We start from the raw sequence: 12,537 nt of genomic DNA on the forward strand, positions 1-12,537 counted from the left end.
GACACAGAACATATGAACACTCAGAGAACATACAAACGGTGTCATGTTTTACACTTTCAGGTGCTCTCTTCAAACAATAGCAACTTCTTTATAATAAGTGTTACATACCCAACATGCCAGAAGAGCAAAGAGCCATCGGACCCTCCACTGGCAAAAAGTCCTTCATGAACAGGATGCCAGGCCACAGCTGTAAAACAAAAACACAGGGAAAGGCAAAATTATTAGGACCTCAGAACACCACGGGCAAGTCAGAAGGAGAAGTGTCTCTAAAAGCCACTGACCTGTGGCTTCTTTCTTATGACCTCGGAAGACTTGAAGCTCTTCTTTCAGGTTTCTGATATCAAAAAGTTTACAAAGATGGTCACGTGATGCTGTGAGTAGCCAATTGCCATTGAGATTTAATTTTACTTCCATTACTGTGTTTTTATGGGCATGACTAGAAACAAAGTACCAAGAAAATAATGTAAGAATTAAAAACAAATCTAAATCCATATAATGGCCATTTCTGTTGAAAAGCACATGGGTCAAGATGGCAAGAGGTTTAGCCTAGAAGCAATAAAGCATGAAGAAACAGCATTATAGGACCACAGTTAAAAGTACATTTGAAATAAATAGGTCAATGACAGAAATAATGTCTAGTATCTAAGCATTGCTTTCCTTAACCAGTTAAAATAGCAGCAGAGCTTCAAATGGATATAAAAGTTTATCTTTGAATCAGGGGAAGCATTGGAACATATAAATTACTATTCAATAAAGCTCATTAAATGTTTTAACTTCAATGAACCTCCTCTCATTAAGACAAAGCATAAAAAAAGAGCATGGGATAGTGTGAGGGTTAATTTGAACTCAAGACACTGCCACAAGCCGAGGCCTGCACAGTGCACATCTCCGCAGAGCACCACTGCCAAGCACGCAGGTGGACTGCGGCCAGTGGAGGTGTGCGCCACGGCAGCCTGCTCCAACCAGCTCACTCCCAATCACGAGGACTGGGACACAGCTGCTTGGTCAAAACAATGTCAGCAACATATTCATATCACTGTGCATGTTTACAGATAATTCAGAAAAAAAATTATTATGTAGCTGCATCATAAGTAAGCATCTCAGACAAAAAAATTGAGAACTGATTCAAAAATAGAGGAAAAGCTTCTCTATAGACATAGTGGGATGAAGAAAGCTGGGCTGTATGTCTAGTGAGGGGCATACACATCAACTCCACACAGTGCCAAGTGCATTATAATGAGGAGAGACAGTAAGTCAGAAGAGTAATAACCACCTCCTTCGCAATCTCTTCCTCACCTTCCACTCCCGTGATACCCAAGTTAAGCTTAGATAGCTGTGGCAGAGCATAAATCAAGCCGTATTTCATTAGGAATTCAGACATAAATCATATTTAATTAATAAGACAGCTATGGATACAAATCCATCTGTTGTCTAACCTACTTTTTCAAAAATACACGAGAGGAGAGAAAGCTAAAGGTTAAAAGAATACAGACAGCTTTGTTCCCTTTGTTCGGGGGACCAAGGTGGGGTTCCTATCACTTACAGTGTTGCAAGACTCTGCCCAGTCTTGGGATCCCAGAACTTGATTGGCTGTTGACTATCTTTACTTCCTGAAACAACTAACCCTTTTGTTGGATGCCAGTCTACACATTTCACATCAGCACCATGCCCTGTCGGAAACAAGTTAAGATAAAAACCTAATCAGTCATATATATTTAAAGCAAGATTCCATTCTAATTTGAACCAAAGTAGAAAAATCTATTAAATGTTTTGATCTTGGCACTCTAAACTTTTTCAAGACTCTTTGGCCTTTGTGTCTGGGAGCCTGAAGGATACACAGCAGCCTCTCTCCCGCCAAGATGCACAGGAACCACTCCTCTGCTCCCGGAGCTACTGTCATCCTCGAGCCAACTTGCCGAGTCTAGTCAAGGCTTCTTGGAGCTGCACCTCTCAAGCCCCGTATATAAAGCTTTTTAGACTTTTCATGCTGTTCCTATGTTATCCTAATTATTAGGCACAATTCCTGTCCTTCACCTTAGTTCTCCCACTTGGCAGTAGTCCTTAAGACAAAAGTCCTAAATTCAGGTTTGGACAACATCACTTTCTGGTGTGATGACAGGGAAAGTATTCCCTCTTTCTGAACCCATTCACTCAGATGCAGGAGGACAAAAATAATCCCTGCTTCATTCACATGTCAGATGAGATGCTAACAAAAGATGCCCTACTGAGTAATTACTAAATGTTAGCAACATACTGAGCAATTGTAAGCATCACCTCTTAAAATCCTAACAAAATACCAAGGAAAGTATTATCATGATCTCCACTAGTGAAAAATGAGGAGGACTGGACAGGGTCAATAAGATGTCCTAGATTCCAAAGCTAGTCAACAAGAACAAGCTGGGAGCCCTACCCGGTTTGGCTCAGTGGATAGAGCATCGGCCTGCGGACTGAAAGGTCCCAGGTTTGATTCCAGTCAAGGGCATGTGCCTTGGTTGCAGGCACACCCCCAGTAGGAGGTGAGCAGGAGGCAGCTGACCGATGTTTCTCTCTCATCGATGTTTCTAACTCTCTATCCCTCTCCCTTTCTCTCTGTAAAAAATCAATAAAATATATATTTTTTTTAAAAATAACAAGCTGGGATCTGAACCTGGTCCACAGGGTCCCAGGGACAGTTCTCTTCACCACCGGGCTAGAACATGAGGTCACCTCACAAATGTTAAGACATTAACAAATGTGAAAATGAAGATCTGTAAAACTGAAAGAAATGAACTTTGAAAAATTGGGTGCTTTACAAAGAGAGTTCCCAGAATATTTTACAGCAAAATACACTAAGAAGCTGATGAAGAGAGAGGAAAAGATCATTGGAAACAGCTTCTTCTCCAACTTGGGTCAAATTCAGCTTCTACGAAGTTTAGGTGTGAAGGAGGAAGGATATAGAAGAATAGAAAAACAGAAAGTAGAGAAGAAGAAAAAGATGGTTCTAGAGGCAATGGAAAGTGAATTTGCACTAATTCAGAAGCGGAGTAATTCACATCTCAAACAGACAATACCTCATGCTGGTAAGCATATAGGTAGATACCAACTATTTGGAGAATAGTTTAGCGATCTGTATCAAAAGCATGAAGAAAGTATATATCCTGTAATCCTGTAATTCCAAATCTCAGAACTTATCATAAGAAAATAATGGATAACCCTAGCCAGTTTGGCTCAGTGAATAGAGCGTTGGCCTACAAAGTGAAAGGTCCCAGGTTCGATTCCAGCCAAGGGCACATGCCCAGGGTTGTGGGCTCGATCTCCAGTGGGGGACTTGCAGGAGGCAGCCGATCCATGATTCTCTCTCATCATGGATGTTTCTATCTCTCCCTCTTCCTTCCTCTCTGAAATCAATAAAAATATATTTTAAAAACTAATAATAATGGATGTTCAAAACAGTTGTGTACAGGATATTTACGATACAGCTTATTTTCAAAATGCCCATGAATAGGCAACAAATACATCTATAATAATAAGAGGGTAATATGCTAATTAGACCAAATGTCCTTCTGGGCATCATTCCGGACGTCCATCCGGAAGAAGCCGGGGCTGGAGCGAAGCAGCCCAGGTCCTGAGTGCTGGAGTGAAGCCAGTGCCAGCAGCTGGGGGAAGGAAGGCCTACTCTTGCACAAATTTTCATACAAAATAAAATTCAGTATGGCATATGCGCTCAATGGAATATGATGCACCTATCGTAAATGATACTATAGGTAATTAAATGACATTAAAATGTTCATGATACTAAGTTTATTTTAAAAACAAAAAACATCTGTGTGTATAGCATTCCTGATGACATCACTGTAAAAGGCAAACAAGTTACTAACACAAGTGATTGTGTGTGCATATCCCCACAGACAGAAAAAAAGGCAAGTTACTGCCTTAGCTGGTTTGGCTCAGTGGATAGAGCATTGGCCTGTGGGCTAAAGGACCCCGGGTTCAATTCCCGTCAAGGGCACATGCCCAGGATTGCAGGCTCAACCCCCAATAGGGACGTACGTGCAGGAGACAGTTGATCAATGACTCCCATCACTGATGTTTCTCTCTCTCTCTCTCTCTCTCTCTCTCTCTCTCTCTCTCTCTCTCCCCCCCCCCTCCCCCTCTCTGAAATCAATAGAAATATATTTAACAACAAAAAAAGGCAAGAGTGACTATGTGTGCATATCCCCACAGAGGAAAAAAAAGGCAAGCTGTCTAGACATCAAACTGTTATCAGAATATTAAGCTGAGTAATGAAATTAAGGTGATTCTTACTTCTCTGTATATGTTCTGTTTTTACATTTTCTATAATAAGTGTACATTATTTTGTAATAGGGATCTGAAGAAGAGAAAGGGGAAGAGAGGTTTGGTTGTTCCTTTGATTTTTTTTTTTAATTAAAAATAAAAAAGAACTGCCCAGCTAATGCAGCTCAGTGGTTGAGCATCAACCTATGAACCAGTTCGATTCCATGTTGGGGCACATGCCCAGACTGCAGGCTCCATCTCCAGTGGGGAGCATGCATGAGGCAGCCAATCAATGATTCTCGCTCATCACTGATGTTTCTACCTCTCTCTCCATCTCCCTTCATCTCTGAAATCAATAAAAAATATGTTTAAAAAAAAGAACTGAGTATGAACAAATTAAATAGAAATACAATTCACTCCTCCAATCTACTGCTTGCCTTAAGAGCATTTAATGTTCTAACGATTTGATCCTAAAAAGATAAAGCTAGGAAATTTAAAAACTTTATGGACCAATATCACGTAAAATTAAATATATGTAGATATGTATCTATTTTCACCAAATTTGAGTGGAAAAAGCATAAGAAAGCACTTTTAAAATGTGATGCACTATGCAAAAGTTTATATTCTTAGCAGCCATCTCTACCCTCACCTTCTCTGGGACATTTTCATGTCATAAAGAGAGTATATCTGTTTAGTTTAAACAAGTATATACAAAAACTATCACTCCATAAAAAGGAACATTAATATTTTTAGCTGCTTTAGTTTTATTTCCTGAAATTTTCTAAAATGTATTTAAGTAGAATTCAAGCAAGTGATGAATCCCATCCATCCTTTTCTGTTAAATTTACCCATATCCATATATCACTACTAGAAATCAAATTATACTGGTTGTTGATTATTTTATTAGTCACTGTCCTTAATAATAAAAATACTACTAGTAGCAAACACATATACTTCTTATTTACAGTACTATTCTAAGCAAAGTATATATACTGCCTTACCATCTTCATAAGAAGTGTACAAAGTACAGACAGGTTAAATACCTTGCCCACGCATAGGTAGGGGGTGAGGGGGCAATAAGGCGATAAGGACACATATGTAATACCTTTATCAATAATAAAAAAAAATACCTTGCCCACAATCACACAGTTGATACGTGGCAGAGCAGACATCCGAATGTAAGGAGTCACTGCTCCTGACACCGAGTCTATATCGCCTTCTTAGATGTGAAAGGTTAGTCTGCGACTTACAGGAGGAAAAGGAAACAAAAGCATACGCCATCTGACTTGCTTCTATGATGCATAAAGATTCATTGAAGGGTGTGCACAGCAGGCAGGGAACTAGGCTAGAAAGGGGTACTATTCAAGCCTTTCATTATTTTATTATTGAACCATGAGCATATAGTTATCTACTTTTTAAAAGTTAAAATACAAATAAAGTTATCTAAGAAAATATGTGCAAAAAAGTATGTGTTGCATACTTAACATTTGTGGCTTGAAAAGAGACACACACCCAAAAAGCACACAGATACATTTGCTCAAAAATGCACAAAGTATGTCTTTAAAAGTACACAAAAATCTGACAATATGCCCTAACCAGTTTGGCTCAGTGGATAGAGCGTCAGCCTGCGGACTGAAAGGTCCCAGGTTCGATTCTGGTCAAGGGCATGTACCTGGGTTGCGGTCACATCCCCAGTAGGAGGTGTGCAGGAGGCAGCTGATCAATGTTTCTCTCTCGCTGATGTTTCTAACTCTCTATCCCTCTCCCTTCCTCTCTGTAAAAAATCAATAAAATATATATTTTTTAAAATCTGACAATATTAATTGCCTCCAAGAAGGGGAACTGAGTAGCGGGGGAACGAGAGTAAGGTGTCTTCACTGTATAATGTTTGATAATTTTAAAATATTAAAAAATGTGAATAATCTATTGAGAGAAAAAATCAATTTAAAATTTTAATTTACTGAACAGTGGAAAGTGGGTATGAAATCTTTACAGGTAGCATATATTTTTGTAACTTTTTAAAAAATAAAAAAGAGGTTGGATGGACTTAGAGGATATTATGCTAAGAAAAATAAGTCACAAAGAAAAAGACAAAAACTATATAATTTCACGTGTGTGTGTAAATCTAAAAACCAAAATAAATGAACATACAAAACAGAAACAAACTCACAGATGCATAGAACTAATGATCGCCAGATGGGGGCGTGGAGAGGGTGAAGAAATGGGCCCAAAAGGTGAAGGGATTCAGTAGAACAAATTGCCAGTTATAAAAATAGTCACAATGTTGTAAAGTACAGCATAGGGAATAAGAGTGACTGGTACTGTAATAGCTATGCACTAGTATAGTGCCAGATGGGTACTAAACTTCGTAAGGTATACAAATGTCTAACCACTGGACTCTACAATTGAAACTAATATCTTGTATGTCAACTATAACTTTTTAAAAATGAAAAACAAGAAAATAATAATAAAGAGGAAAAATAGTTTAAGCTAGCATAGATGCAAATGGCTATGTAACTGCTTCCTTCTTCAGAGGAAAAACATTATTGAATTCCCAATGAAGTGACAAAACCTATCTGAAATGATAAACTTCTACCCTGCCCTGTCTATGTTGATATATTTAAATCCAGAAGAATCGTACTAGTAAAAGCTTATCCTAAGGAAATACTATTAAAAGTCTTTTTTAAAACTTTTCTATTTAAAAAGATGGTATTTGAAGCCTAGTTCATAATTGTGAAAAAGTATAGAATGACAGAAATGTACCACAGCCACAAACTAAATGAAAATTCTGGAATAACAACAACAAAACACTCAGGAAATAAAGTGACCTTCTAAAAAGCAAAACAAAATCATGCATGCACACACTAAGCATTTGGTGTGAGGAGATTAAAACGTCATGTGTAATTACAGAAATGCAGATACAGATAAGCAGGAAGTGAAAATTATATTGGGATAGTAGAAACAAAGGTAAAGTTTTCTATTCACATTTCCTCTGTTATACTGTGGTTTTAACCATAAATAACATGGGTTAGGTTTCTTGTGTATGTGAACTTTTGACATGGCTTTAAAATGAGAAAAAACAACACTGAATGCAAGTTACTTTGCTAGGTAATATTTTCTTTATCAAATTAGCGCAAACTGATTTTGGTGACACCCAGGCATAATTAGAAAGTAATAGGCCCTCTCATCCATAATCAGTTGAAAAGTAAATTAGTCCAATTTTGGGGGGGAGGCCATTTTCCATTCCATTTTCACTCCTAGGAATTTACCCTATGTCTATAGCTGTACTAACACACTAAGATTTATATATATATATTTTGTACCTTGCTTGAACTGCAAGACTGGAAACAACCTAAAAATAAACCTCTAAGGCAGTGATTCTCAACCTTCCTAATGCCGCAACCCTTTAATACAGTTCCTCATGTTGTGGTGACCCCCAACCATAAAATTATTTTCGTTGCTACTTCATAACTGTAATTTTGCTACTGTTATGAATCGTAATGTAAATATCTGATATGGAGGATGTATTTTCATTGTTACAAATTGAACATAATTAAAGCATAGTGATTAATCACAAAAACAATATGTGTTTTCCGATGGTCGTAGGCGACTCCTGTGAAAGGGTTGTTTGACCCCCAAAGGGGTCGCGACCCACAGATTGAGAACCGCTGCTCTAAGGGGTGATTTAGGAAAACTTAAGTAAATCCATATATTGAATTCAATAGAACTGTTAAAACTGAGGCAGTCACAATGGACACAGACACCAGGGGGAGTGAGGGCATGAATCGGGGGAGTGGGGGGGGGGGGGGCAATGGGGGGATAATCAAACATACGTAATACCTTAATCAATAAAGAAAAGGAAAAAGAAATAAAATTTGAAAGCCTTAAAAAAAAACTGAGGCAGAAAGATGAAACTTTTTGAGACAATAAGAAACGTTCTATATCTTGAATATAATGATGGTTACAAAAAGAAGCAGAGAAAAGAGACCTTTGGGAGGGAAGAAAATGTCATATATCTCAATTATGGTATATATTTGTCAAAAGTCATGGAACTGTACACCTAAAAAGGGTGAATGTAATCATAGGTAAATAATACCTCAAAAACTGACTTTTTAAAATTATAAGCAAAAAAGGCAAGGTGTAATTTAGTCCCATTTGTAAAAAAGAAAACTTTAAGCTCATACTAGAATTTTAGGGGGAAAAATGCTATGGAAATATGAAGGCATTTATTCTTCTGTACTGCTTGAAGTTTTCTTTCTTTTTACTTGAAGTTTTTTTAACATGCTTTTATTGTGTGATTCCCTCCATTCAAAACTCATGCAAATGACTGATACACGCTCCCGCCTTCATCTCCAATACAGACCTTGCTGGTGCGGGGCCGGGCTGTGCCGCACAGGCTCAGGGGAAGCAGGTTATGTCATCACAGCAGCTCTGCACTCAGTGTGGCTTGAGTGAGTTCCCAGGATGTCATGGGCTATGTGTTCTGGTATGCCATATATATAACTTACATTTACATAAATTACCTTACAGAAGAAATGATCGTGTCAAAACATGACTTATCAGTTCCAACCATTAACCCTAAAAACTGCCTCTACACTAACTCTTACCATTTCAAAGGTTCAGAATTTCAAGATAAAACCCATGTTCTCTGTGATGCCAGCACAAGTCCCAGAAGTGTAGCATTGTGATGCTGAAGCAATACAGACCTAACGAAAACTCATTCAAGTGACAACTGGTTTTATGGCCTAGTGACCTAGCTATTCTTTCTGCCTTCCTTCATTTACTGACTGACTTGAGAGAGGGAGGAAAGGAAACAGAGGGAGGCCTGGGCTTGCTGTTCCACCTATTCAGGCACCCTCAGTTGATTCTTACATGTGCCTTGACTGGGAGCAAACCCACAAACTTACTGGGATGATGCTCTAACCAACTGAGCAACCTGACCAGGGCTGTGACCTAGATATTTTTAAATTAAATAACACCTTTTAAAAAAATTGATTTTAGAGAGAAGGGAGAGAGATAGAACATTGACGTGAAAGAGAAGCATCAGTCAGGTACCTCCCAATTCCACCCCAACCAGGGGTCAAACCCAAAACCTGGGTATGTGCTCTGAGCAGAAAACGAAGCCGCCACCTTTTGGTGTATGAGCTGATGTTCCAGCTGAGCAACCTGACCAGGGCCTGAAAGCATGTTGCTCAAGATTTTAGGACTGAAAACTTCAAGTATTTTTTGAAAGTGGTATCTCGACTTTTAGGAATCAAGCTCATAAAAAATATGAAGATAAAATCCTCACCACCACCAAACGTGCTCCAGATTATATAAACCCTACCACAGGAATAGGGTGTACCCCTGAGGGGAGTCGGACAGTCATCTACAGGTTGACTAGTGGACACACACAGGCCTCAGTAGGTGGCAGAGCTCTAAAGAAGCCAGTGAGAGGCATGTGGTTACCAAGGAGTCTGTGGGACCCTTGGCAAAGGTCATAGTACCTTATCTATTCTTGACTGCAACTGAAACGGAGGATGTGCTTGAAGGTTTCAATATTGAGACTTGCCAAATTCTAAAATTAAGAGATTCCAGTTGCAAATCACAAAAGAACAAGATTTTCATATTAAATCAATGTGAGGACATTTCCTTTGAATATTTATACTTAAGAAGTTAACCTGCACTGCCCAATACAGTAGCTATTTAGCCACATGTGGCTATTTAAATTTGTTTTAATTGAAGTTAAAATTAGGTTCCTCAGTCATTCTAGCAACATTTCACGGCTCAACAGCAATATGTGACTAGGGCTAGCATATCAGAAATCACAAATACAGAATATTTCCATCAAAAAGCCCTATTGGACAAGACTGATTTATACTACAGTTGGCCATTTTAAAGAAAGTTTCTTCTTAGGTTCCCATAACTGTATTACTTTTATTCACTATCTCAGTTACACAATAAAAAGCAATAACAAAACAAACAAAAAAAACACCATCAATTGGTATCAGAGCCAGGGAAGACCTGCAAAGTGACCCTGCCCTATCGTTTTTACGTAAGGGAATCCTGAGGCCTAAAGGGTTAGGCCAGTGGCCAGAGGTGGCCTGGGCTCTCTTCTTCCCATCCCAATCTTCCCTTCACCCCATTAAGTATATAACATCCAAAAAAAGCGGCAGAATCGTTCCTTTTGTGTTGTTTCACTCATCAGTCAACTTTCACTTTCTCAAATGGAATTGAGGTCGAAAACTTCTATATACCTTCCCATCTCTCAGAATTTTTAAGAAAAAACTAGGGATAAACTCTAAAAATACATACATAACTAAGAAATACTTCTTTTAACCATCTGAGAAGCAGACAGATTGCTTCTGAAAACCAGGGTCTTGAACCTGGCAACCACTGGCCTAACTCCAAACAAAGAAATTCCAAATTACTCTAACCACAGTGGGCCCACCTGTAGAGGTTAAGCTTTGAGGGCAATGAAGTTTGCATCATTTTTTAGCTGAACATTCCCTCAGGAAATGTTTAGCTAAAAATTAAAGTGACAGAATGAGCACCTCTGGAAGACAGGTGGCGTTGAATTGTAGATTAACCTGTGTCTGACACATCAGAATTGTTCATTACTACATAAAAATTATTTGTAAAAAAAACCAAAAAAAACCTGCTATTAATTGTACATTATAATTTATTCCAAAGAGAAGATAAACTGCTTCTACTTGATCATTTTCTCACTCATTAATTTAAAACAAGTGTGCACATGTATTGGGCTCCTCATATAAGTGCTTAATCTCTAAAATATGTGATTAAACAAAATGAGGATTGAACACTGGAGAAGTATTTGTAGAATCACACAGTCCAGTTACAATAACTTTTAAGAAAATTAATGCTTAGAATAAAAAAGTTATCTGAAAAAAGATAAAAAGCAAGCTAATAAAACAACTAATGTAGGTTTTGGAGAGATCTTTCCACGCAAAGTAAAAACAGAAAAATCTTTTTTTAAAAAAACGTTAAATACATCTGAAATAGCAAGGTGCAGAACACAGGAGACTTATCCTAACTAATGAAAAAAATATTTACTGTGTGTCTTTTAAAGGAGATCCTAAAAATACAGACTTCTTAATAAACCCTAAAATTCTAAGACTCACAGGATAGATGGGTCAGTGTTTGGAGATTTGGGGAACAGTTCCAGACTCGCTTTCTACTCTGGGAAGTAAGCCTTCCTATCATTCCCTCAGGGTGGGAGTGGGAGTGCAGTGCTGAAGGACAGAGCCAGGAGGGCCGGCTGGCTGGCACTCTTCCTTTACAGGGGGAGGAGCCTCCCTGGCCTCCGTGAAAGGACAGTGAAACTCCCCTCCCTCAGCAGATCCTGGGCAGGGAACAGCCCTGCCTGAAGACAATGCATTGGACACCAAGGCTGGGTGAACAGTCTACAAACCAATAGAGAGTTTTATTGGAAGGTCAGAAACAGTGTCCATTTTCCTGTTTTATTTTTCCTGGATCAGACCATTATACGAACAAATCTTAAGAAAAATTTCTTTTATACATAAATTACAAAAAGCACCAAGATTTTCTAATACAGGAAGAAAAAAGAGCAGACAAAGAATTCAAGTACCATGTTGTACAACGTTAACAGTTGGATAACTGTTATTCAAGAAAATGTGTCAAACATTAACAACAAACTCGGCCTATGTCCAACCATAGAACATAAAACATTAACAGATCAGTTTAAGGCAAAGGTTATATGGTCCACAGCCAGACACTTCAATAGATCACAGAGCTCAGGAATTTAAAAAATTAAGGAGCATAAGAAACTTGTATGCTGGTCAATAAATATGTAACTTATTAGCACTTTACCTTCCTTTTTTGTAAATTTATTTTAAACTTGATCTAATAATCAAATCAACATCAACTAGAAGTGATGACAACTAGTAACTTTGTCATCTACATCTACAAAGTTACATTAGTAAGAAGCCATTAGCATGTTTCAAGCAACAACAGTCCACAGATGATGGGGAAAGGGGTTCTGTGGTCAAATCACTGGGCAATGCTGAACTTCAAAAACTGACAAATTGCTTTCCAGGTCTGAGAGCCCCTTCAGTGCTTTCAATATAACAAATCTGTAGGTAAGAATTTGACCATGAGCTTCTTTCTCAGAATGCTTCCAACCAAATGGAAAATTTTTAAGGCTAGCTTATAATGCTGTGTGAAAATGACAAGCCTACATTCAGGAGACTGGAAACCTCTGAAGGAGAGGAAACAACTGGGAACGGGCATGTGAAGGCTCCTTTCACCACACCTGTAACGCTT

At 38.3% G+C, this 12,537-nt stretch overlaps 1 protein-coding gene across 2 annotated transcripts in view; it reads right to left on the reverse strand.

Annotated features, from left to right (window-relative positions):
- WDR33 (WD repeat domain 33) overlaps positions 1-12,537 on the reverse strand; it is a 106,328-nt gene that overhangs the window by 20,509 nt on the left and 73,282 nt on the right. For both annotated transcript variants that reach the window (XM_081096298.1, XM_081096299.1), the window contains exons 8-10: positions 1,544-1,670; positions 282-436; positions 109-187 (exon numbers count right to left, since the gene is read on the reverse strand). In XM_081096298.1, coding sequence (XP_080952424.1) covers positions 109-187; positions 282-436; positions 1,544-1,670 — 361 coding nt within the window. The remainder of the gene's footprint in view (positions 1-108; positions 188-281; positions 437-1,543; positions 1,671-12,537) is intronic.

Source organism: Myotis nattereri, assembly GCF_964212035.1.
Source record: "Myotis nattereri genome assembly, chromosome: 7".
Lineage (NCBI taxonomy): Eukaryota > Metazoa > Chordata > Mammalia > Chiroptera > Vespertilionidae > Myotis > Myotis nattereri.